We start from the raw sequence: 27449 nt of genomic DNA, 5'->3' as shown, positions 1-27449 counted from the left end.
TACACATCTAAAATGTAATTCCTTACTGTTTAACATTCCAGACATAGCAAGAGCTTCTCCTTTGAGACAAGCAGGTGGTGGCCTCTCAGCTAGAAATGTTCCGTAGTAGACTTTTTAAAACCTGTTCTTTTCAGTGATGCCACAGCTTTTGTCTTATGAACAGATTCCTTTGTTTATATGAGAGAAACCTTGTGCCTCTGTGATCCAATCTTGTGACTTGTGAGTTTGGCAGTGAGAGGTCGAGACGTACACACATCCATCATGGTGTCAAATATAACCCCAGGGAGCAGAGCCAGGCTTCAGGACGTCCTATTAGACACTTCACAGATAGCTCCTGCACCACCTCTGCAGCCATTTGACAAACACATTACCTGAGTTTAATTGGCCATGTATGAGTGGGGTGTGCGGAGGTCCCATGGGTGCTACAGACTAGGTGTGGGGATGTAAATAGTGCTTGGAGAGTGTCTACATGTCTATCAGGTGGCACGACTGTGAAGCGTTGACATCCTAAATAATTCATTCTGTGTGATTTGACAGAAGTGTACATTCTCATATATTTCAAGATGGTGTGTTTTTGTGCACACTTGCTTTGTGTTTGTGAGCAAAGACGTGGTGATGGTACATGTATAGTATTGAGTTAATTATATTGATTTGATGTGCGTAAAGTATTTGTAGAGTAGAGAGCTTTACACACATCTACTTTCAAATTAGACATTTTGAGTATTTGAGTGCATATTTTCATAAAAAGAATTCAAACCCATGTTATTTTATGTATAATTTTTAAACTATATAATCAGAACATAAAACAAATAATAAATACATACTGTATAGTAACAATACAACTGTAACAATGACTCCCAGACACCTCGAGACGTCATGGTCATATTGGGATTTCTCTCTGAGCCAGGATTTAAACTGAGGTGGGAGTCAGATTTCCACTATTTCAAAATACATCTTTAAACCATAAAAACAACATTCTTGGCAATGTATATAAAGACTGCAAAAGTCAAACTGCATCTAATCAAAGAAAACACAGACGCAGCATTTTACTATATTCCAGCTGTCACTTAGAACAAACACTATTGGCTCGCAATCAATGCAAAATATGTCGAGTGTAATAACATTATTACCCATGAGGCTGTGCAGCTGAGTACTAAAGTGCTGTTTTAACGATGGTGATAACTTACACAGCTCTCTTTTAAACTACATTTGACAGGTTTTCATGTTTTTCTAATTATTCATTTTGTTGGATTGTACCATTGAATATTTTCTGTAGTTTTACATCAGTTAAATGTTTGTGGGAAAAATGTCGAGAAGGAAACTAGAAAAAAATCTGTAATGTAATGATGTTAACTGTGTTTTAGTGAAATTAGTAGCCTGCCATATGCACTTTGGGTTAATTTATTTGCCATTTGTACTCAAAAACACGTTAGAAAAAACATGTGCATAAAGCTCAAAGTGCACCATGAGACATTAAAAACAACCACAAAAACAAACAGACAATCATTACAGACCACACATGACACTGTGAAATAAACAAGATACAAAGACGAAGGAGCTAAAATATTATGGTGCTACATCAAAGTCCAAAGTAAATTGTTCAAGCTCATTACAGCCAGTGGGATGAAGCGTGTACCATGGGGAGAAGTCTTCATTTAATATAGTGATACTTTCTTTCTTTAAGCATGTGGTGATAACCTGATTTACTGAGGCTTTTTGTTAATGTATTCATCATAACCTAATACACAATGTTAATGTTCCTTTCAGATTTATACTGCACCCTGGAAGTGGACTCCTTTGGATACTTTGTCAGCAAAGCCAAGACCAGAGTGTTCAGAGACACCTCAGAGCCACAGTGGAATGAAGTCCGTTAACTACATTATGCATAATTCATCACCAGTCAGGCCTAATGTCATTATTGAGTTGTCTGATGTTTTCTCTGTTATTTGTAGGAGTTTGAGATTGAGTTGGAGGGCTCCCAGTACCTGCGGATCCTTTGTTATGAGAAGTGCTATGACAAAAGCATGCTCAATAAAGATGATAACGAGATCGTGGACAAGATCATGGGCAAAGGACAAGTCCAGGTAAGAATGAATATAACGCTATGATTATGTGATAAATCTGTAATACACACCAGGCAACACTATATGACCACTGAGATAACACATAAAATATTTTCATTGTGCTTCGTTTTGATGGTTGGGCATTTATGGTTACAGGTAAACAATGTCCCCAATAAATTGTGATTTAGAAGCAGAGCATACAGTTACTGTGAGACACAAAAATAGGCATGTCAAAATGTTATGTCTGACTAGTGTTAGTGATATGACCAAAATAATTGTGATTAACAGTATCACAATAATTATAAAAATAGCTCACACTTTAAAAATGCTATAGATATGAATAATATAATAATAACACTACACAAAATACTACAAATTAGTATCGCTTTGCAATTTTTTAAAATCACTATTAGAGATATTACTCTTTATTGCCCCATCCCTAACTGGTGTACAGAGGTGTTAACACAGTGAGTATACTCTTGTTATTTTGGGGAGAACATTTGTCTCGACTTACTTCGTCTTTACACAGAGCTGTGGCTTTGTTCTGGTGGCCTCTAATGACCACGGTGGCATTAACTGTCTAAAACAGTTTCGTGTTGTGGAGGGTTTTCCCCATTCGTGTTGTGAGAACCAGTCCAATAAAATTTCCTCTCATTCTCATGTTCACACACTGCTGCTGCCGCTGCTGGTGCCTACAGAGAGGAATCTGAGGTTACTGTTGTTTGGGTTTGGGGAGTTCATGGCCAAATCACTTTTTCCATAACTCTTTAGTCAAGAGAAGCTTTTTCTGATAATGTTCTGCTGCACTGTAATTAACATCATTTAGAGTTTTTTGGGTGCATGGGTCAACAATACTTAGTACTCAGTATCCCGATGTCATAGATACTTTTACAAACAAGTCAGTGTAATCCCTCATATGTCCAGGGCTGGCTCAAGGTTTCAACAAATTTGTTATAGACCAATGCAGATACTGAATCCAGAGAAACTGTTGGCTAATTAACTCTGCTGATATGTCAGGCCAATTTTGATTATTTTCCTCAAATTATGTCATTTTAATTCACTACAAACTCTCCCCACGCACTATTTTACTACAAACCTATAAGAGAGCAGTCTAGTCATGTTTATATCTTTGCTCTTAAATCAAATAAAGCTTTATGTATCTTCTATTCTGCAGATCAGCCAAAATAATATATCGACCTGTTCTGGAGATTTAAGGCTAATAGCATTTCCTATAAATTGTACATATCTGTTTTTGTACTTTCAAGCACAAAAAATGTTTACGACCAGGTTAGAGGACTCACATTTCCATAATAAACTTCCAATAACAATGTAGGTACAAGATAAATATCTTAAATTTAAAATCATATGTGATCAAGTCTGATTTTGGTACCTACATATTTTCTTATGATTTACCAAAGTGAAACTAACTCAAAAGTTAGAACTCCTTTAGGAAGAGAGGAAATCAAATAGTATTTGAAAAATGATTGTTCCGTCATGTATTGAACGATATATCAGTATAGTAATTATTGTAGCAAGCCTATCAAATAGATTAAATTAATTGACTTAATCTAAATCACTAACCCACTTCCCTTTCACACTAATACCAAATCCTTACAGCAGGTTGCTTTGGGAAATGGGAACACCCATCCACCGTCAAATATAGAAATTGGGGCAGACGTGAATCACTCAGAGGAGCTTATTTCAAAGCCAAACCTCAAAATAACTTTCAAAATCCTTGGCCTCATGTTTTAGTTGTTGAATAAAAGTGTTGACTGATTAAACCACTCTGCAGTCTTTTGTTCTCAGACATGTGCTGTCCTCGAATGCTTCCTTTGATTTTTCTTAGGAGTGAGGAGACACTCCTCTCTGCATCTTAATGTGGTGCAGCCTTGGCAGTTTGTGCATAGATAGTCACAAACAGATGCTTTTTAAGAGATGAGAAGAATTCACCTGAGAGAGGAGTGAGTCATAGTTTTTGAACTCAAAGATGACGTTAATTAAGAGCTTCATGGTGCACGTTGGTCTGATGTTACTTTGCTTTGCTGTTGGGTTAATTAAGTTGGCACCTCGCTGCAGTTTTAAGTGGAAATATGATGAAAGATTTACAGCCAGAAAATGTGGGGGTTGTAATCTTAGCATAAAAGCTTTTTCAACAAAAAAGTTTAGAAACATTTTTGTGTGGCTAGCCCTCTTCTCCATCTCATGTGGCATTCAATGAGAAAAGTTTGGACTGCTGAGTTAAAGCTACAGTTTATAAGTTTTAAGGTAAAAATAGATTAAACTTTAAACTGTATCTCCATGGAGAGTGTTTCAAAGTATTGTTTTAACTTTCTGTTTACCTTGAATCATGCAGGTGATGTGTCACCTTCAGAAAGTTACAGATACATTTTTAAATAACTGAAATGTATTAAAATGTAATTAAAAAAAATAAAATACAGAACATGATATACATCAAAATAGCCAAAAATATATAACATATTTAGACAACCACTTTACAACATCTACAAAATTTAGACAGTTGTAAACATCAGTGCCTCGCCCATTTAGCTGTGTGAGACTAAATCCAAACTCCTCATACAACCACATTTCATGGCTAATTTGGGTAGTACCTGGAGGACTAAAGAAAAGATATTTAAAAATATTTTATATTCAAAACCTCAAAGTAGCCACCCTTTCCTTTGTTGAAAAATATTTTGTTGTTATTTAACTTTTTTCTACAGAACAACATACATACATAACTACTACATACGTCCTTATAACTTACTTCATATGCTTGATGCCTTCTGTAAGTAAATGTACAAAGTAGTAAAAAAAATAAAAAACTTTTGACTGATATCTATATTTCCAGTTACAATAAAATTCATAGTTATCCAAATAGTTCTGGCAAATAGATAAGGAAAAGCTCTATGTCTATGATGTTTCTTCAGTGTTTCTTCATTTTAACAAAACAACTGTAAAATGTTTTGCGACCTTTATAAATTTTTAAACACATAATAAAGAATGGTAGAGCTTTACATGTGCATATATTTACTCTGCATTTTATTGAGACAAGTGTGCAGTGATTACACATGAGCAGTTTGAACATTTAATTTTACAATGACAATAAAGACCACCCTTTTTGCTGCAGCTGCCTGCCACCAAGACATCTCCGCTCCACTTCTCCATCTGGGAACATCCACTTCAAGCCAAAAAGACACAAAACAAAAACAAATAAGTAAGCCACATGTTGTTGGCTGGCTCTGAGACAAAAAGAGGGAAACTCAGAAGGGAATGGCATGTTCTGTTCCAGACTTTACCGGCTGGGAATATTTTGAGAATCCATAAAGTTCATTTTGACAGATTAGACATGTTTTAGTTTAAAGTTACATTGTCATTAGTGTCACCCAGTTTAGACTTACTGAAGGTTGATGAAGCTTTCTATGATGAATAACCCAGTACAGATATTCTATACGAGATGATGAAGTGTGTAGTGTAGTAGTCCTGCTGGGACCTGTTGTCAATAACTTAGAGAACAGTTAAAGGAAATCCATTTGACTGATTTAGTTGTTGTCGTTGTATGTAATATATGTATCTATGTAATATAACATGTGCAAAATATTTACATCTAAAGAAGAGCATATTATTAGTTTGTACCTTATGTATACAGGCACAACTACTACTACTACTACTACTACTACTACTATTACTACAATACAAGTGTGAATCTCCGCTCTATTCACTCTTAAGTTTAGTTTAATTTAGATTTATTTTGATGCTGTTTTAGTCCTGGGCTAGTCCTGGTCTAGTTCCAGATTTAGTCCTAGTTTAGTCCCAGTTTTGATGTGGTAATTTGTGTTAACTAGGGATGCAACAATAACCAAAATATTGTGATATTGTATCGTGAAAAATCTCACAATAATATCGTGGACTGTCACAGTATATTGAATTACAAGTTTCTTTGCTTAAATGCATTGTTTTATAGTAGCAACAGCTTATAAACATTGGAAACTACATATCCCATGATTAATTTCAGCACAGACAACATCTAGATATATGTTTTTTACTTGAATTCTTGGGATTATGACGGAAAAAATTCACATCAAAATCTTGTCAAGGTATTTTTAAAACAAAAAATTTATTATCAATTTATCTTCAGAATATCACAATAAATATCGTACCATGAGATTTGGATATCGTTACATCCCTAGTGTTAACGCACCCTAAAACTTTGCAGTTCTTAATGGATGATTCAAGACATTGAACCTAAAGGATTCCAAGCATCCTATTCACCACAATGAGTTTTACACATTTTACACAATTTACAGTGTCTAGACCAAAGTCTTGCCCTCACAACAACTAGGATGCTAGCAGCACTTCCTGGTTCACAGGTGACACTTGAAGCAGTCTCAATGCAGTAGTCTCATTTTGACCTTAAGAGCTCCTTTTACAATATAGCTGAACTGAGGCAAAACAAACTTTACTATTCCATGAAAAAAATAGTACAGCCACTTTAAAACTCATAATTTATTGTCTCTTTACTCAGAAAACATGCCATCCAAGTGCACAGTGGAAGTGGGCCTTCTTCACCTCACAGATACACTGTCACATTCTATGAGCGCTGACACATCAATCTCCTAAAGTCAACATCTGTACCTAAGCAAGATCCCCACTCAGAGCAGGGTTGTTTGCTTTGGTCAGGCACAGTTTGGAAGGAGCCCCTGCTGTTTGGCTTTGCTCTCCAGAGACCCCTCGGATTTATTTTACAAGATGGAGGGATTCTGACTGACCTTAAATGGGCATTTTGAGCTGGAACTTTTGTGTCCTGTGTGTGTTTTGTGTGTGTTGTTCAGGCTTTACGTTGATGAGAAAGTTCACCGGCTTTGTCATCAAGCGCTGTTTAGATTGTGAGTAAGGAACAGGTCTTGGTATGAGTCACGGAGTTACCAGAATCAATGTAATGGCTACTGACTTATGTTGATGCATTGGGCAGGAATTGCAGTAGGTTGTAAACAGTATTTGAATGAGGTAGAGCTGCACAGATTTTGGGGGAAAAAATTTAATTGAGTTTTGTTTTGTTTTTTAAGATTCAATGTGATTCAGGTGAGAGCACATTGTAAACAACTCCAGGAGCATTCACTTAAATGTGAGTTGATAAATACCAACTCAAATTGATTACGATATATTGTACATTCTAAGATTGAATGGGTTAAACCAATAACATACACTATAGGTTTAGTTGGATTCTTTTTATTGAAGATTTGCACTTTTTTTTACATAATATATACTTTATATTGTAATGTCAGAAGACCTAATTAATAAATGAATGAATAATAAAAGTAGTCAACCATACTACACCAATAAGTGTAAGTTTATATTCCCATTTATCAACTCCATGTTCTGACCCACACCACATAATACAAACAATAGGATTTCATTAGCTTGCACCAGTAAGAGCTTCATTGACGTTTTCCTCCATTTATTTATTTCTATTCGTGGGGCCCTTAAAGCAGATAACCTCCGAACTCCAGGTCATGTCTGTTAATCCTCCAAATAAATGGCACCAACATGCATGTTAAGAGGGCTGTCACTCAAGGCTAAAGCACAAATGGTTTCTTAATGATTCCAAGCAAGTCAAATAATCTACAACTGGGATTATAATTTTTTTCAAATGCTTCAATTATATAGATTCTACCTTTACCTACCATTTTGACATACGCATTTAAAGACACACTACATACTAATATGGCAAATCATTATTTTTGTATATGGGTTTCAGAATGATGAAAAATTAGGACTATTGCCACAACAATTAACATAAAATAAATATCCTATTTTGTAAATTTGAATGTAAAAAGTCATAAAAATATGTTATATAACAAAAGGTTGACATGCCTGAGTAGCTGCTTTATAATAGTTTAGCCATGGATGCAATCATTGGCAAGTGTTTATCACTCTGTCACTGTATTTAATAGGCTACAAATCTTGACTCCATGATGAATTGTTGGAAGAGCTGAAGGTTTCCAAGATGGATGCCTGTTGACTTCTCAAAGCCACAACCTGATTTGTTTTTGTAGGTCATAGCTGTTCTTCTTGCCCATACCGTGATTGATTGTTCTTGTGTCGCCATAGAGGACAGTGAGTTCTGTTTGTGAAGTAAAGATTGCGGCGCGTGGCCTGGATCGTGAGCTGTGGATCTCTCCTCTCCTGCTCTCCTCATCTTCAGGACTCTTATGTAACAGTCTGAGTTAACAGCCGCTCTGCTTTGTTTTCACACAAACCCATCTTTCCCCGTCAGAGCCAGAGATGCTTTTATCAGCTCAGCCTCTCCTCACACACACTCACAGTGCTCCCTCTGGGCCCACCACTCTCATTTGTGTCTTATCACAGGGAAATTGGCTTCTTTCATACACCCACTAGCACTATCGGCCGTTTAGCCCATCTTCGTGACGAGTTCAAAGTCAGTAGTAAGCAAAAGTTTCTTCCGGTGTGACTGTTTTTAGTGACTGAAAAAACTGCAACCAGAATTATCCTACGTGCAGCCAGTTTGATTATGTTGAACTTAAAGGTGCACTATGCAACTTAACTGAGGAGGGTCAGCACTGTCTTCTCTGCCCTTACACTATATTGTATTTACTCAATTACAAGTGTTTATATTGTTCACAGTGCATTGAAAATCATACTGTGAGCGCGGTTGCCACTCCACAGATCTCACTTGACCTAGTGATGCTACCTACTTGTTTTCACTGAGGTTTAAAGCCATGCTGTGGAACATTCTAGGCAATGTAGAGCAGCAACATTTCCATAGAAACAAGCAGGTAGCTGACCCCTCACCAGAAAAGATACATATTGCACCTTTAATAATGCATTTTAATTGAGCATATATGAAATATCTTATCCCACTTTTGGGTGATCTTGCATTTAGGAATAGTCACTTTTCTTATTTGGATGTTCAGTCACATGTTTAAATTAAACACATACAACATACACACTTCATCATTCTACTTCAACACCCAGAGTTCTAATATATATGAAATATTTCCACCTTGTGTGGCACCAGAGGGGTAGTTTTATTTGTGTAGCTGATGCTGATGTCTCTATGAAAACACCAGCCATGTCAGGAGATGATGTTTTAACTTGAAGTCACTACTCACATTTATATTTTATGTGTTATTTCAGTACCGTTTGGTATGGCAAAGCAGTTCATCACTGTCTGAAGATGTAGATATCTTCATGATGTATTAACAAAAAAACACTGATAACATTTACATGTGTTTTTATGTAAAATTATAAAGTATAAGCAAACTGAAAACCTCTCTTTTTCATATCCGCCTTAATCACCGAATGCTAATAACATTTCTTTTTGCATGTCAACATTTCAGAGGACTGTCTTACATCACACAGAGAATTCATTTGTATAGGAACTGTATGTTCTTTGCTTTCCTTGACATTTTGACATCCAGTTATGTCACCACCGCTGTATTCATTCCTCTACCCTTTTTTCTCTCCATCTTTCCTCTGTGCATCACTGTGGGCTTGTGTTTATTGGTTTGCTTTTAGAGTTGAGCACACATCAAGCCCTCACAGTTTTAACTTACCCCAATCTGAAATCATTTTGGAACATCTTCAGGAACATAATAGAACCAAACATGACGTGGCCAGTGAATGCTTCCTGGCAGCTCTTGGTGTTCTCTGAATTGGTGTAGGCAAATACATTAGTCGTGTTACTGTAAAACTAAGGGCGACTGAGGGGTTGTAAAGTTTGAGGTGGGCTTCTTAACCACTTAAAAGCCGGATCTCTTACTTGTAGGAGAAGCATTAGATGAAAACAATGACGTTAGCTTTGGAAGCTTTTTGGAGAGAGGCTAAAAGCAAAAAGTGATTTGGATATCTGGAAGATTAAAGGTGCACTATGTAACTTTTTTGTTGGGGGTCCCTCACCTGCTTGTTTCTGTGGATATGTCATTGCTCTGATTAGAATGTCCCACAGTATGACATTAAACAGCTCTACATTACATTTATTCAATTGCAATAACATCTCCATGAAGAAAAGCACTTGACGGATCCTCCACCAACAAAGTTACACAACGCACCTTTAACAGTGACCAGTACTGCTCCAACTGAGAAAGTTCAAGCTGCTCTTTTTTTTTTTACCCCAGTACAGATATATTGTATAAGCAGGAATGGGACTATGGGACCTTATGTACTGTCATCTAATTGTTTTAAAACTTTCATGTTTCAAAATCATGGATATCACCTTTAAATTCTGATCCAGTCATTTATCATTTGAATAGTTTGAGTCAGAACTTGAGTAGTGACAGTTGGCTAACATTAGGAGCAGTGTGAAAGATGTGTTTCATTATTCTGATATTGATACCGTAGGAATGCCTTCAGAGGTTTCCATTGTCTCGACTGTCCAAGTGAATTTAATAATATAATGATGAAACTGGAAACTGCTGGTTAGAGCTAAAGCCACATTTTGCATTGTATTTGCAGGGTTTTTGAGAACTTGAGACTTTTAACTATTTGTAGTCCCTATTACTCTGTAACTTTATCTCTTATAAGTATCATAGTTTTTCTAGTCCCACACATTAGACAAATGGTGATCTACTGTATTAGTCTGTGTAACTTTTCTGGTGGAGATTTCCACCACCTGCTTTTCTCCATGGAGATGTTATTGCTTTGTCTGAAATGCTTCGCAATATGGGATTAAAACCTTCTATCATCATGGAGACCAAATCAACCTGTGGAGAGACAACCCTGCTTACAGTCAGAATCTTTTCTTAGTGTTTTTGAGCTATAAAAAACACCTATAATTGAATAAATGTAAGGTAAAGCTGTTTATGTCATACTGTGGAACATTCCAGGCAGAGCAATGACATATTCATAGAAGCATGAAGGTAAATGACACCCAACCAAAATGTTATATAGTGCACATTTAAAGAAAAATAAAGATTTCACTTTTATTTGTATAATTATTCACAATAATTGACACCATGACCAAACAAAATGTACACGTTCTTGTTTTTGCTTATTTTAAACAAGGCCATATTTTCGATATAGTGAGAACTTTTCACTATGTCTCCTTTAACATCGTTTTGTCCAATTTGGATGCCATCTTCACTGCATATATTTAATGAGTCTGGAGCTCCTAACCTAAAATCACTGTCTACTTTTTTATTGCTTTGGGACTGCAAGGCGCTAAATCTAGTTTTAATGTCTTTTGTCTGGCCTCGTTTTCAGTTTTGTATCATTAATCTAACGGAAACCACAATGTTGTTTTTTATTCTTTTTTTTAAAATACGCACTGAAGTCTTTTATTTTCCTTTGTCATTTCCTCCCAGAATCCCTTGGGGCATGCAGGCTGCTGGAATTCCATGTAGCATTAGTTTTGCCTCATACAGCCTTGTGCGTTTTTCTAATGAGCTAGCCTTGTTTGCGCTCCCATGCTTGTGAGTTCACGCCTGCCTGGTGTCTGTATTAATATAAATTAGTGTCTAACACAAAGAAGTATCCATTTTGTCACTGGCCCGTGTCACTTAGCTCTGTGCTCTGTCATGTTCCTGTTCAAGATAGCGCCCCCCGCAGTCGTACACATGCAGAGCTGTCACACATTGTAACAGATGGGACCCCGCCGAGCCCCCAAGACTTCCTGCAAATGGGTGATGGGCTAATGCATTGTAAATGATATGAATAACTCCAGCCCCGGCCTTACCTGCTGCTCTTATTAGTCTCTGTCTCATTGTCTGGGAGAAAATCTTGGTGAATGTGTGAATTCCCAAACAAAGACTCCACCTTCTCCATCCTTGGACACTTTTCTTATCCATTTGGTTTAGGCTCCTGATGTTAGCGCAGTTAAATTGTGCTAAAAAAAAAAAAAAAAAACAGTTAAAGGTGATCAGCAGATTTTTACTGTCTTAAAAATGAGAAAAACTTAACAAATTTTATACAGTTTGACAGATTTCCAGTGCATTCCTAATATCCTAATTAGTGATGAGTTTATAAACAGATTTAACATCTTTCAAAAGCCAGAGGATGGTTCAGGTGTTACACGTTATGGATAACAACAACTATCATACTAACAGTGCACTATTGTTACATCCTGGTTCATGTTGATAAAACTGTTTTTAATTAGATGAAGACAAAACAAATTGATCTTATTTTGATTATTCCATGTTGCTTTCACAATACAGCTGTAGTGGGGAAAAACTGATTTTACCATATAACATTAATCAATTTTAATTTATTACAAGGGTTGCATGCTTTTTTTTCTTTAGTTCATATGTCTTGAAGAGTATTCTAAAACAATATACTGAAAAAGTTATTTCAAGATGTCAAAATGTGTGCCTATAGACTTTTTTGTTTCTTTCTATTAAGCCTGTATTTATTGTATTGTATTAACATAATTCTTATAGTTTTACATTAATTACTCAAATAAAACTGACTTATTTATAGTATTCATAATATGTATTAACTATAACCAATATTATTTATGAAGCACTATGAAGAAGAAACTTCAGTGGGCCAAAGTCTGTGTTAAATTGCTTGGAACATCGTATGGGGTGCTTTGGGGTGTATACATGATGGAATATATACTTCCCACCCCCCACTGCTGTTTTCCTTGTGTTTTTAAATGAGTGTGTTCCTCCAACGTCGGGAGCATATGTTGCCTTTTATTGATGAGTCCCAATTAAGCAGACTTCCTGATCACTCCATCCTTGATCAGTGAAGCTTACTATATGGCGCTGTTTGATGGATTTTTCTCCCATCTTCTCTCCCAAAGAAAGAATCTCCGTGACAACCCTTATTTACCCACACTTTTGTAGGCACTTAAAACAACGGCCACATGAGACCAAGATGCCCCAAATAACCACTTCAGTTCAAAAAGATTTGAGTCTGCGATCACGCAAACACAGATCAGCATCTTCTGTCTGTGAGCAAGACTTTGGAAAAACACATGTGACAAGGTTTGTCATTGTTATTCCTAACACTAAACAGAAGACATTGATCAGATCTATAATTCATGAGCCAGAGCCCAGATGGGGAAGGTTCTTATTTCAAGTGTTAAATGTTTAAAGATTTAATATGCAGTTTATTTTGATGTTCAAAATTAAAGAGTATTCATGTTGTGCACAGAAAGGGAAACAAGTGGATGTATTAAAGTGAAGGATTTCGCTACCTCTTCAAACTTGGGCACATGCTGTTCTTTTGGTGTTAGCTTGTATTCTCAATATACACTGCAGTGGTTAAAATAGCTAATACAGGCTGATGTTTCTGGCTACCATACCTGGTTTTAAAGCTACATAATTTACTAGTTGCAAAGCGGAGCACCACCTATTGTCCTCTGACGGGATAACATTGATGATCTTTGTAAAATGAGGCCTAAATCATAATTTCACATTCATAACAGTCTTCACTAACTTTAGAGGTCACATCTGCCTGGAGCTCATCTCTGGGATTCTGGGCTGGAAGCAGGAACGTTCTGGGAAGTGTGAAGTTAATTGCTGACGATGACCATCAGATGACCTTCCTCAATATATTTTAGGCTATTAAATACAATATATACGCAAACTATTTCAGCCTATATTGAACAAATTATAGTCTTTTTAAAGCAGCTTTTCCCTTCTGAACACTGTCTCCATTAACATTAAAATGGACGTAACTCTGTGGACCACATGCTAATGCAGCTGTCCGGACCGCACATTTGTTAACCATAATAACACTATAATAATTATGTCGTTATAATGACACATTTCTACAAGCATGGTGGTTGCAGTGCCTTGTCCATGGACACAACAGCTGCAAGTTTTGTAGTTGGAATTGGATCAACATTTGAGGTCTTTAGGTTACCATGGTGGTCCACTTGCAGGTTGCATTTTTGAGGAAAACAAAATACAGAATTAAAAAGTGAAAAAATTGCTTCTTATCTCGTAGAGTTAGCTTTACAGAAAATTCAGTTGGTAATCAGCCTTTGCTGCATAACACTTTCGGAAATTGTATTGGATCGACAACAGATGTACGATTTCCGTTCGTGAAGTGCATATGTGGCACATGTGGAGAGGGCAAGAGGAAGACAATGGGACCAGGGCCCCAGATGGTGGCCAATTACGGGCTGCTGAGAGAGTTAAAGAGAGAACAAAGGATCTCATCACTGACAGAGAAATACAGCGCTCTCCAGAGAGGCCCAGCTAGTCCCCACTATACATGTACTACCTCCAGCTTTGTCCCAGAGAGCAGTCAGGGTTCAGGGGTAATTGGGAGCAGTTTGACAGTTAGAGGGGGCACAAAAGAATGTCATATTTGCACACAGGAATGAGGAAGTAGTTGACATTTTGTGTTTTGTATCATTAATAACCTTTTGTTTGATATCTAAGGACCATTTGAGATATTTTTGTTCATTTGCCAGACACTACAAGATCATAAAGAAAGACTATTATAAATGTGCATCTGTGTGTGTGAGTGAGCTTACTGTATGTATGTTTTGTAAAGCAATACATTTTTAGGCATTTGTCAGGCTTATTTTTTTTTTTTTTAAAACAACAACTATATAATATTAAAACAACATGGCTCTGAAAAAACACACAATTTAATGCTTCAAAATAACAATATAGGACATAAAAATAAATTGTGCGTGAATACACTAACCCTAAAATCTTACCATTTGAATTTGTGTTTACAAACTGAAGCAATATAAGAATTAAAGTTTATAAAAAGATGATTAGTTTATACAGTAATGTTGCCACTAAAATTTCAAACTCTTACATGATACTGTTAAGGAATATGTACTGATTTTAATAATGAATGTTCAACACAAAATAATACTAGTTTCTTTGTTTATCATGTTACCAACCTTTTATGTACAACTAGAAGAAACTCGGTAAACGCAGTGTGACAAAGTGGGCCTTTGTCTTATTTTAAATTCACCTTAATTTATGTTAAACATTTTGATTTTGGAAAGACACCTTTTGCTTTGCTTTACCTGGAATTGTTACTCACCTGGGGAGGTACTTCCTGCTGGGCAGAGTATAAAAGGCAAGCAGGTGTTACCAATTAGGAAGACTTCTGTGCAGGTATTTGGTGTTTTGCTTTGAGTTACTTATTTTTTGTCTATTTGTATTTTTGTTGGTTAAACCCAGAAGTCTGTTTTTTAAAATAAATTTTGTCTGCGTAAGACACCTTTTTTTGTGTCATCTGCCTCCTACTTCGACCACTTTGGCCAGCTTCCCCACACATAGCATTTCTTTCATTTTTCTTTCGTTTCTTCTCCCTTTTTCCTTTGCCTGGACTTAAAGGTGACTCATTCATACTGGGAATGGTGCTGGAATGCCGGTCTCATGGGGAAAGTGTGTGGAATTCTAAAGAGCAGATGACATTGGGGTTAGTGGATCTCCTCACAGTCTGCAGGGTACAAATCTTATTCTACAGTTAAGGTCTAACACAGGACTGTCCATCTTGAGTACACACCCCAAATCTCTGCGGATGTAGTGTTCTGTGGGAAAGACCACACAGAGACCTGTCCACTCCTCTCCTTATTATGTGATTAGTAGCATTTAACAGACTTATGGCAGACATAGTTTAATTTCCTGAATATGTTTACATTGGATTTCTATAGAGATACAGTATAGAGAGAGTGTCATGGAAAGAGCGGTTTCACATGGTTTGACCCTGCATTATAAGTATCTATGTTTTTCAGTGCTTTGTTGAAAACTGATATTTTGCAGAGACACCCTGCTGGGGGTTTTCTAATTGTATCTCTAATGGTGGAATATGGTGGAGAACTCAAGAAAAAAGCACTAAATGGATTAAAATAACACATTTTAGGAGCCTGTGATCAATACAAGCGTTCATGGTCCTGTTTAGATGTTTGATTTTCAACAAAAATGGTGACTGTGAGTGACTGAAACCTGTTGATTAATACTACCTTGTGTGTGTAATTTTATTTGAGAGGAACCTGTTTAACAGCACAAACTGGCTCACTTTTTCGTAGTTCCAGGTAACATAGTTCTTTCTAGTCAGATTGTGTTAAAATAAAGCTCAGATTAAGGTCTTACTTGAGTGACAGAGCAGTGCCTACAGTTAGCATCATACCCCCTCAGAACATTTCACTTAGTGGAAACTGTCTGAACTCGCAACATTAGGATTTGTTCGTTCAACAGTAGGCGGGTACTTTTTTATTTAACCAATCGTTGCTATTTGGTCGTAACGTATGTAATGCACCAAATCCCATAGGAAGAAGGGCAATAACGTCTTTCCACTTGATAAAATTCACAAAACATTCTCCTTGTTCTGGCTTTAAATCCTTGATCTCAGGAATCGTTGCCAACACAGAATGTACGGCTTCGTCTACATCCATGTCGACCACTTTGTTTACTCTGGTGCTGTACCACAAAAGGGACCCAGACAGGTGCTTGAGTTTGACGCCATGGCTTCACAGCTCTTCGCTGATTGGCTGGTGCCTGGGATTCGCATTTCCGGGGTTCTTGCAAGCCGTCTAGTGTATTCTGATTCCTGATCTAGTCGCTGGAGAGAAATGAAATTGAGAGGAGGTACTAGGTGGCGCCAGCCTGGCTAACAGAACGTATCAGAAGTATCAGTATATGACAAACAAGCAGTGTGTCTACTATTATACTAATTCCTCTTTTTCAACTCTTGGGCTACTTCAGTTTACTAACAGATTGTAGTAAGGGTTAAATGCAAATCTCTTGAACTATCGAAAGTCTCCCATTTGGCAACTCCTACACCATTGTGAGCAGTGAGTTCTTGCTTTCACCCAAAAAAGGATTAATCTTATGATACTTTATATTTTAGTAATTTTCAGGAGATGTTTCCAAGTACGCACAATATGTCCTCTTTTGTCCTCCTGTCCCCATGTATCATATGGCGGCCCTGATGTCCAAACGCAACACAATAGACTCTCGCTGTGTATCTCAGCATGCAAAGTCTGTTTAGTCTTTACAGTGGCCAGTGGAGGGACCTGGGCTGTTCATGAATGATACGCATGTGTTTATGACCGTCAGCTAGACTCGCTTTTGTTTTGCCAACCACAGAACTCAGGGGAGCTCAGGCAATTACGAAGTTAAGTTTATTCACATGCCACTTTTTAGCCCCAATTGTGTTCTTTTAGTTTGTTTAGATGAGAATTGTGTAGTTAACTCAATGCTTTCCACATGCTGGGGGTTTGAGATTGTGCAAGCGCTACCCCAATGTGGTTATGCAGATTCAGTATTGGAACATTAGATAAGCCAGAAGAGGGGGGATAATAGAGAAAGCATTGTGGCATTGCAATACACTCAAATGAATGGGATTATGATTGTTGGCTATGTTTTGGGTTAAAATGCTGAATCTATAATGTCGACAATTGTGTTAAAGGCTACTTGTGTTTCAGGGCCATCATTCACTTTACCACAGTAGTTTCCCCACATAGCTCCTCTCTGAATGTTTCACCAGACTGTCTACAGGGATCGGGCTGAATACACTGTCAGAAAGTTACGGTCGTCCTGTTTTTGTGATTGTAGAAGTTTTGAAGTGGGATCAGTGGAAGTATGTTGAGAGAGATGTAGGTGACCTGTGTGATTGGGTACATGAACAGCAGCTGGTTTGAGCATCACTGTCATGAGGGCTTTGGGTAATATGGGATGTCAGCTCATTTTTCCATGCATGTTTGGGCCTGGTTTACAGCCCTTACAAATATTCTAATCATTTTGAGGATAAATGGCTTGTCAAGAGTCAGAATCAGTTGGATTTACAATGAAAAATGCACCATGCTTGTCTCGAAAGGTGACGTGAATTCGAAAAGAATCCATAAGATCAGATGTGGTGTACAGAGTCGGCGTGTCAGCCAGGTGGAGAGTAAATACAGTTTCCTTGGTGATAGCCAGCAGGCAGCGCTATATTATACATTATATTTTCACATATGCTTTTACAATCCTTTATTAATATGGCAGGAATAGAGTAACATTCTTTATGTGCCCAAAGTGTAATGTGGGTTTTGAGGACTCAAGAATTATATTCGGAAACACACTTTATTTCACTGGGCAGGGACATATTGTATTCAATCAATGCCGTATGTTAAAGTGCCTGTACCTGCCTTTATATCTTCTAGTTCAGGAATGTTTTTTTTTTACTCCAAAAATAGCTATTCGTGAAAAATAATTAGCTGTAATTTTATGATAGAGGGTTCGCCACAAGCTTGTTTCCATGGAGATGTTATTGCTTTGCCTGGAATGTTCTATGTTATGATTGGATTAACCATATCCAACTAATATTTATTCATTACAGATGTTACTAAATACAGTAATTCCTTCTGTGAATGGGGCGACTCTCCACAGAACTGAATTGTAATGTAGAGTAGCGCTGTAACCTGCTTGCCTCCCTTGTGATAGATGTGGAAGACTGTGGCTGTAGTACTGTGGAACATTCTAGACAAAGTAACATTTCCATGGAGACAAGCAAGTGCTGGACCATTCACTAAAAATATTACACAGCAAATCTTTAATGTTATCACATTTGCAAATCAAAAAAGCTTTTAGTTTGTTTGTATGATTGTGGATCATATGGAAACAGCTACTGCTGACAATCGTTGTTTTCAAATTGAGCAACTGGCCCTTTGAGATTAAAAAAATCCTGCATACACTGGAATTGCCCGGATGTTTGGTTTTGACTGCTTGGCCTCAGCCAATATGGTCAACAACTGTGCTATGTAATGTTTTCAGTGTATTTCATTCTACCTCTAGACCTAAATATTTAGTTCAGTTCATGGTCCGTGCATGACTTAAACACACCTCTGCTGACCCCTGATTGTAAGCTAGCGAACAGAAATATGTCTCTAATTTCAGAGGTAAGACATATTTTCCTCACACGTGCTGTGCGGATGTGGCCTGCTTCTCTGGACTTTATAAAAGCAGACCAGTGGTTGACTCTTAATCAGTAGCTTGGGGTGCTGCAGCTGTTATTTTTGGGTTTGCACGTTTTTATGTTACAGTGTTGCTCTCACATCTGCCCAGCTCGCTGTAGTGATCTGAGCATCACGGGCTGGTGAGTCAAGAAGTGGAGCAGATGTAGGCTCACAAATGTGTATGAAAACTGCTAGCTGAGTCATTTTGCTTAGTAATATTCCTCTTCCCACGGTTCAGTAGACATTTAAAGAGCAGGAAAGAACATCCAAAAATAGGGCTAAAAACATGAGGCTTTGTCTAGTCTGTAACCTCTGACCTTTGGATGCAGTAGTGCACCATGCCTTGTCTTGGGAAGACTGACCATAGTGCCATTAAAAAAGGATTGTTCCAGATTTTTTTCATGTAATAATAAAGTCAAATTTGTTTTGCCCTAGAACAGAATTATTGTAAAGCTCTTCAGGGAGACCTCTTTGTGCTGTCAGCATCTAATTATGAAGTGTTCTGTGTGCAAACCAGGAAGTAAATATTATTTCATTTGAAAACAAAATAATAGATATGAATACACTGGGGACACATTGCGAATGGGGTTAGTTACATCAAGCAGTTTCATTGGCAGCATTGGACTAAATTGAACTATCTTATGCATTGAGCAGTGAAAAATAAGAGCAGAGTAACTAATGACGAAAGATGCCTTAATAGCCCATGCCTTTCACTTAATTAGCCCTGTATATGACATAGAGGGCTAATCACTAATGTTGAAACAAAAATGGATAATAACAAGCCTGTTATTATTCCATGTTCTTTCTTTTTGTTTTGAATAGTTCCTTTGTAATCATTTTAGTCTTCTTAGTTTTATTCACACTTTCCAGTACTATCTTGCTTTCGTTAGTCAGTCCTTTTGCTTTCTGCCTGTGACTTAATGCCATTCATATATTGTACATAAGTGGCCAATGGAATGCTTTTGATCCTGCTTTATGACTTCCTGTCCCAGAGGAGTGGAAGCGACTCCATGTATTTCCTAAGTGTATTGTACAGAATATGTGAACTTTTAACAACTTCTCTGCTGATCACAGCCCCTCTTATCAAATCACCACAGATTACACACATTTGAAAATTTTCTTCATTCCTTTAAATCAGGCTGTGGAAAATGCATTGTTTTCCTGGAAATCTCATGGACATTGTTGCCAGGTGTTTGTTTTCCCTTGCCAAGTTCTACACAAGCAAATTACATAAGGACATGTCAACATGTGGTTATAATGATGTATACAAAACTGATCATTTAACCTCTTCATCATTCTTTTTTTTTTTTTTTTTTTTTTTTGCATGGCTGCGTAAAATACTTGAAACCCCTGTCCTGTCCTAAGGTTAAGCATTCTTTTAGCTCTCCACATTCAACCATCGGTGAGGTCATTGTTTTCATGTGAGCTGACAGCTGTAGAAGATGAGGTCAGTGCCATTGTGGTTATGCAGTGTTTATAGTGGAACCTGACTCTAAGCAGATGTAACAAGCTGGAGTAATTAATTTATTACCTCATACTTTCCCACAATTCAGTGCAGTAACCTCGATGTTGAAATTCCAAATGACCGTATTATGTAATAGGCACTGCTACCATGATTGTCAAACTGTTTACAACATGGGTTTGAATTCAAACTTTTGTCTATGATGGATCTGAGATTAATCAGAACCAAACCAAAACATACAAAATGGAAGCCAGTGCACCAACAGGTGTGCCTGATATAAAGTGGTATAAACCAGGTCATGATGTTGCCAAAATTCATATCTAATTACATTAAAGGTGCATGGTGTAACTTTTCTGGTAGAGGGACAATCAAATGCTTTTCTCCACAAAGTTATTATTGTTTTGTCTGGAATTTTTCACAGTATGGTATTAAATCTTTCTTTGTTCACGGAAACCAAACCAGACCAAGTTACAGATCAGGTCTGTGGAGAGGCGACCCCATTCACATACAGAACACCTGTTTTTCTAGGTATTTCTAGGTTTCTAGTGATTTTTGAGCCATAAAACCACCAGCAGGTGACAGTCACCCAACCAAAAAGTTACAATGTGCACCTTTAAGGCTATACCAGACATACCAATTCATATTAAATAATCTTAAAAGGGAACATATTTAGTAAAATTGACTTTTAACCATGCCATGGTGTTCCTTCATCACTAGCTTACTCAAAGTTGTATTTTGATTTACTCATGGATGTTTGAGTAATCCTGCATTTGAGGCTTAAGTGCTCAGAAAATCATTTCATTTATCCCCTATCTGGTAAGACTGCTCTATACTTTATATTCAAATGCTGCATTATAATTTTCAACTAAAAATAAATAAATAATTGAAAATCTAATGTTTGTAATAGTCAGTAATCACTATGAAGATGCAGGACCTATTGATTCTGCAGTTTTGAACCTGAAATCAATGGACCAGTTATTTTTATTAAGTTGTTTAGACCAATAGTGTTGTTTACCTTGAACAAAATGCAAAATAATCTATATAAGTTATGAATTTCCTGAAAAAGCCTTAAATGTCAACTACAAAAACATCATCTGAAAATGTCCACACAGTTGTACCCACACCAAAGTTCCCTGTTATGTTCTTATCGGCCCGTTACATAACCATAGAAATTCATCTGTTTTCCAAAATGGCATAAGCGTTAAATCTTGTTGAAATGGCTGTACCTGGATCCAAAGAGCTGAGTAGGTGTGTGCGTGGGAGGGCACTGTGGATGTGATTTTTTTTAGTGTGACAAACTGTTAGACTTATGTAACGCGTGTTGTATAATGGCACATGGGGCTGTGGGGGAGTTGTTTGGGTCCGTTACATCCCTGTGTATCTGTATCTCCTCTCTGGGCAGTGCTCTTTAACCAATGATACTTGAAAAGAGATAGGCATTCTCAAAGCCACTTGGATTGATTACTTGGTTTTCACACTACAAAGAAAAGTGGTCACATGTGTTAAGTGCACAATTGCAATTACGTTTAATTATACTTCATCAGGAACAATGTGATCTAATGGACTATATTTGACTATTTATCAATAACCTATTTTTAGCCAAACATGTATATATACAGAACAAATAACATGAATAGGACAAAGTAGTAGCTTTCCTGAATATAGACTGGCTTAAATATATAACACTAGTAAATCTATATGGTAACATTAAACAAACAACTACGTTCTTCTCTCAAAGTAAAAACACTCTGTTCTACCTTGTGATGTCATGTGGTAATACAGAAAGCGCTCTATTGTGTTTTTAAACTCCATACACCTTCACTAGAATCATTTAAATACTTTCAGCCCTAGAATTTTCAATCTCTACTACACAAAGTGTAAAAGGGAGCTGTTAACTTGACTGTTAACTACTGCTTCATGACATCACAAGGTGAAACAGAGCATTTTGAGCTTTGGAGATGAACAGTCTAATAATAAAGGGTTACTGAAATGTGTGAATAACACAAAGCACAACTCAGGTAGTTTTTTTTTTTTTTTTTTTTTTTTGATGGGGTAACAACATTATAACATGTTTTAAAGCTCACAAGTGTGAAGAATTTTGCAATATGACCTTTAATATTTGTCCGTATCTGTACCAGACCAACATAACCAAGAACCACTGAATGACAGACTTATCCCACTGTATTCCAAAGTACACACAAAATAATCCAATGCTTTCTCTTGGTTTCCCCATTGACAAATCAAATCTGACTTTGGTTTGTTTGTCCCCAGTGTTCAAATCTCCTTTCGCCTTCTGTTTGATTGAGGGATAAACAGCAGAATATGGCACATTATCAGCTTTTGTTTACCCCCTGCTCCTCTCTAAGCCTGGGGCAGTCCTCTAAATCTGCCCCCACAGCCCCTAAACCAGTCCCAATCCTATCACAGCACCACAGAGCCTGATAGAGTGTCCATTGATTGATACAGTAGATTGATTTTCCACTTAGCTCTTGATGGCTTCTTCACCTTGTAATGAGGTTCTGACCCTTTGCTGTGTTTTCTAATAGTCTTTTCGTCCCTCCCCTTTAACTGGTTATTGGTTTAGGTAAAGAAAAGTGGGGGGAGAGCATGAATTAATTAAGAGAATAGCTGACCCAGTTTTGTAGTGAGGAAAAAATGCACAAGCTAACAAAAGTGGATTTTTCATGATGGCTTTCGCATGTCTTCATTACTCTGTGTTGTTACCCCAAATACAAAATCACTTAACCTGCCAGATTTAGTGCTGATGCTAGTTTTGATTGATTAGAAATTGTTTTACACACTTATAAGGTTTGGTGTGTAGTTCTTTCGTTATATTGCGTAATACTTTCTTATCTCATCCAATGCAGTTCCATGCTCCAGTTCGCTCGATCTTCCAGGTGACTGCGTCCACTGAGCAGGGCCGTTACTCTGGGAGTAAATAATTTAAAGCAGGTCCAAAGAGGCCAGCTTGTCTCCTCGACGCCACAGTTGATGGAAATGGGTCAAGTAGATGTAGAGTTTTCCCAGTCAGATATGGGGCACAGCACTAAGACAGGCTAGAGTACATCGAGTTACATCAAGTCACACATTTCATCTGATATGAGTTGTTAAGTAACGCTAAAAGCTAGTGAGAAGAAAATTTATTAAAGGCCCTGTACCATAGACTGTATAAACAAGAGGACTAAGGGAGTGTAGCGTCACCCGTAGCGTTCAGCTCTAGTGAAATGCAGTTCACAAGCTCACAGTTATAGGGGTGAATTTGGAGCAAAGTTCCATATTAGGAATAGGAATTTACAGACAGAATAGAGAAATAAAAACACCAGGATCACGAAGAGCAGGTTAATGAGAACATTTTAAGACCAAAATAACGAGGCTCAGTGCTGCAATTACAGAGAGAGGGGTGACGGAGTCGATGGAGCCGTTAGCAATGTCCATTATACTGTCTTTGATTTTTTTCCCATGTATTCAAGCAAAATTTGTATTACCCCATTACAGATATATTGTATAAGCAACTGTTTGCTATTATACTTTATTGTCCAATAATCAGGAAGGTCACATTAGCCTGCTAGTAACCATGGCAAAGTCATGGCCAAGCTTTTCTAGTCTATGTGAAAAGCTCTTAGAAACTCATTAAACTCATCGCAATGTATTATTATGATGCTCAAAAACCATTTAAAATGTGTTATCTTTATAGATTTTTGTTGAAAACACCAGCCTCAGTCCTTAATTTAATTCTGTCCTTCATATTTTGGAAATCAGAACTGTACTGTACAACTACACTCAGTCCTGGAAAAGTAAATGATGAACTCATAATTTTGCACATGTATAATATAAACAGGATATTCTTTCTATAGGCTTGTATATTGATTTGAATAATGTAGGTTGTACTTTGAGTAGCTACCAGTGCTAATGAAAGAAATAAAGTACCCAGCATCTTATGTGGTTTCAGATACAAATGTAGTTACTGAATTTTATGTAATAGTATCTGAAGAGATGGAGATTGTGCTTCTCTAAAACCTGACCATGAGTCACAATGTTTCTAAGCTAACTTGATTGTGAAATGGGCTACACAATAATCATAGCAAATAACAATTTTCATTTTACATATCTTCCATATGAGCAATCTAGAATAACTTATTCACCTACACTGCCTAAGCTTGTCTTTGGGAGCAGCTGGTAACACGCAAGCTCCATCCAGAGTCAGTCCTGGTCATCTGAGGTGATGGTGAACTTTATGACCCTTTTTGTCTCTATAATATATGACTGCATTTGGATTACTGTCTTAAATGAGGCTGGTTTGTGATTAAACTGTCACATTTCGAGTTTTGAATCTGCTAATTAGCATCACTGCTTTAATTGCAAATGGGCTCTTCGCCTGTTTCTCCTAAAATATTTGTTGCCAATGGTTGGATGAGTTGTGATTAGAGTTAGTTCTGTAATTAACTCTACTGAGCATCCTTTTTCTGTACTAAAACACATTTTATTTGCTGTGTCTATGACTTCATTAATATTTGCTAAGACCAGTCCGGAATTGTACGATAATTTAGTATATTTATGGTTAATATACTGGGTGACTAATGTGTCACAGAACTCATTGACTTAAATGATAATCTAATCATGGTGAAAAATTATTGTGACAAACACAGGGGTAAACATTACAATTAGCAGAGGGAACAAACACCAGAGGAATCCTAATCAGGGCATTAAGGTGAGGACAGAGTGCGGCCATCTTGAATTTTAGTTACTCTTTAAAGGTTGAGTCTTGCATCATGTTTGTCTACTTCAGTACCACGGAGAAGTCATTTATAACTTAAAAATGTGCTAAGGTAATATAAACGTCATGCTACAAAGAACATACTGTACTTTTATTTATTTTTTAAATAAAAAATGGGGAAATAGGGAAGCACATGCCATTATCGTACGATTTCACTTGACTTTTTCATCAAAAATATGCTTATTCTTTTAGTGAACAACAAAGCCATTATAATTAGGCATTAACTAAAAGTTTAGGGGTTTTTTTTTGCTTTTAGTATAGTTATTACTAAAATTGTCTAATGTTGAAGATGTCATATATCATATATTATCTGCCCCATATTCCAGAAAATACATTAAAGACAGATTGTGCTTGTGTTTGCTATATAGTTATAATCTATGACACCCGTGGATAATTTTGTTGGACATTTTAAATTGCAATATACCCACTGAGAGTTACTTTAAAACTAAACTTAAATTATTAACATTACACTCAGTTCACGCATTTGCATAGTAGCATCTTTCCGTCCCTATACACTTATCTCCATTATAACCCCACACCCAAAATGCCTTGTGCTAGTAAAATCTATTTCTGTCCTGAACGTGGTTAATAAGTGATGATGGAGCGTGTGGAAAAACCAGGGGAGACGGGGCTCTCAAACACATAAAAGTCAGGCAGGAATTATCCGCTCTGTACCCTAAGGCGTAGATTCCCCACCCTGCCCACACTCCCACCCTCTCAGAATACTACTATACACCACAAGGACCCTCCCTCGAAAGCCCCCAGTAAGTTGCGTTTGTGAATTTGATGTGGTCATAATTCCAGATGGTAGGCCTATATAAGTCTATGGGAGATTTAATGTTTTTGAAGTGATATCCAAAATAGAAATCCACAAACTTTGCTTATCATTATTTGTTTGGCATTGTGTCCTGCACTATTAATCTCATGGTTTAAGGTCCTTTCAACTGTCAACTAGAGTTGGGAAGCATAGGGTCCCTCACGACACTCGATACATGGCTCACAGTCGACATTATCATGATATGGTGATACAAATGATAATCGATATATTGCTGGTTTTTAAGAACCAGATACATTTTAGCAGCAATATTTTTAGTTAAACCACTATTTGTGCTAAGTTAATATGAAATACATGTATTTTAATCATCAAAACAGTGATTATGTTATGTTAAACAAGGAACAAAATTGTAATGTGGTGACCAAAAAATTGCTAAAAGATACCAAAAAATACTCTTGGCGATATCTTCATTCAGCAGCCCACGATAATGATAATGTATCACCAAATGTAGTGTCATGATATGTCGATATTTTATTTTTGCACACCCCTACTATCAACAATCACATCTTTGGAGTTGAAAAAAGTTGTTTCTTTATACTGACAGAGAAGTCATGTGTGCTTTGTGCCAGTTTTTGTTTCATGTGGATAGGCCTAGTAGTTATAGAGATATTAACCATTAACCAGAATTTTGCCATCTGGCAGTTAAACAACAAATCCCACCATAACATTTTGACCTCCTGCTAAACTTAAAACTATAGGGATTCTAGTCTTTAGAATGTGTACCTATTGTTCAACTCTAACTACAGTGGCTTTCGAGATGGCGGCGGGCGTGGTCTCATATAAAGTGTGTAGTGATGGATTTATCTACTCCCACACAGCCTGAGGTGTTGAGAATCCACTGTGATATTGGAGGGTACGCAGAGGCACTTTGTCATCTTTGACAATAAACACAGCCCGGAGCAGCTGCAAAGGGCCTTGGTTAATTTAATTTTTTTAGAGAAATATCATATCACAACAAAGCATGATGTACTTTAATCTGGTACATTTTACTCGCGATTAACAGGTAATTAATTCCACATATTTAAAAGTTTCTTATTACGCAGAATTGACTCTCATGAGCTTTAAGATATGTTATAATTTCTTACCTTATCAAAAACATACCTGGAGTTGTGTTTTGTTTCATTTGCACTTATTTAAATAACCTTTTATTATTAGTCTGTCTACATCTCTAATGCTTAAAATGTGTTGTGATGTCATGAAGCAGTAGTTTTCAATTTAACAGCTACCTTTTACCTTTTGTTCAGTTGAAAATGGCAATTCCAGCACTTCTAGTAAAAGTGGATGCACTTTAAAAATACAGTGGAGCACTTTCTGTATTACTACATGACATCACAAGGTAGAACATAGTATTTTCTGTTTGAGCGAAGAACTAAACCTAAATATGCAGGGTTTATATGTTAAACACATGTGATTGAAATAAAATACAACTGTTTTAATGAGGAGAC

General features: G+C 36.9%; 1 protein-coding gene across 2 annotated transcripts in view; it reads left to right on the top strand.

The window, feature by feature from the left end:
* Positions 1-27449, top strand: part of abr (ABR activator of RhoGEF and GTPase) — a 95197-nt gene that overhangs the window by 45639 nt on the left and 22109 nt on the right. For both annotated transcript variants that reach the window (XM_055148322.1, XM_055148323.1), the window contains 2 exons: positions 1768-1865; positions 1953-2084. In XM_055148322.1, the coding sequence (XP_055004297.1) occupies positions 1768-1865; positions 1953-2084 (230 nt within the window). The remainder of the gene's footprint in view (positions 1-1767; positions 1866-1952; positions 2085-27449) is intronic.

This window comes from Boleophthalmus pectinirostris, unplaced genomic scaffold (genome assembly GCF_026225935.1).
Source record: "Boleophthalmus pectinirostris isolate CB_2022bp ecotype Guang Dong unplaced genomic scaffold, ASM2622593v1 HiC_scaffold_12, whole genome shotgun sequence".
Classification (NCBI taxonomy): domain Eukaryota; kingdom Metazoa; phylum Chordata; class Actinopteri; order Gobiiformes; family Gobiidae; genus Boleophthalmus; species Boleophthalmus pectinirostris.
The sequence above is the reverse complement of the archived record's forward strand: the minus strand, read 5'-3'. Positions and strand labels throughout refer to the sequence as shown.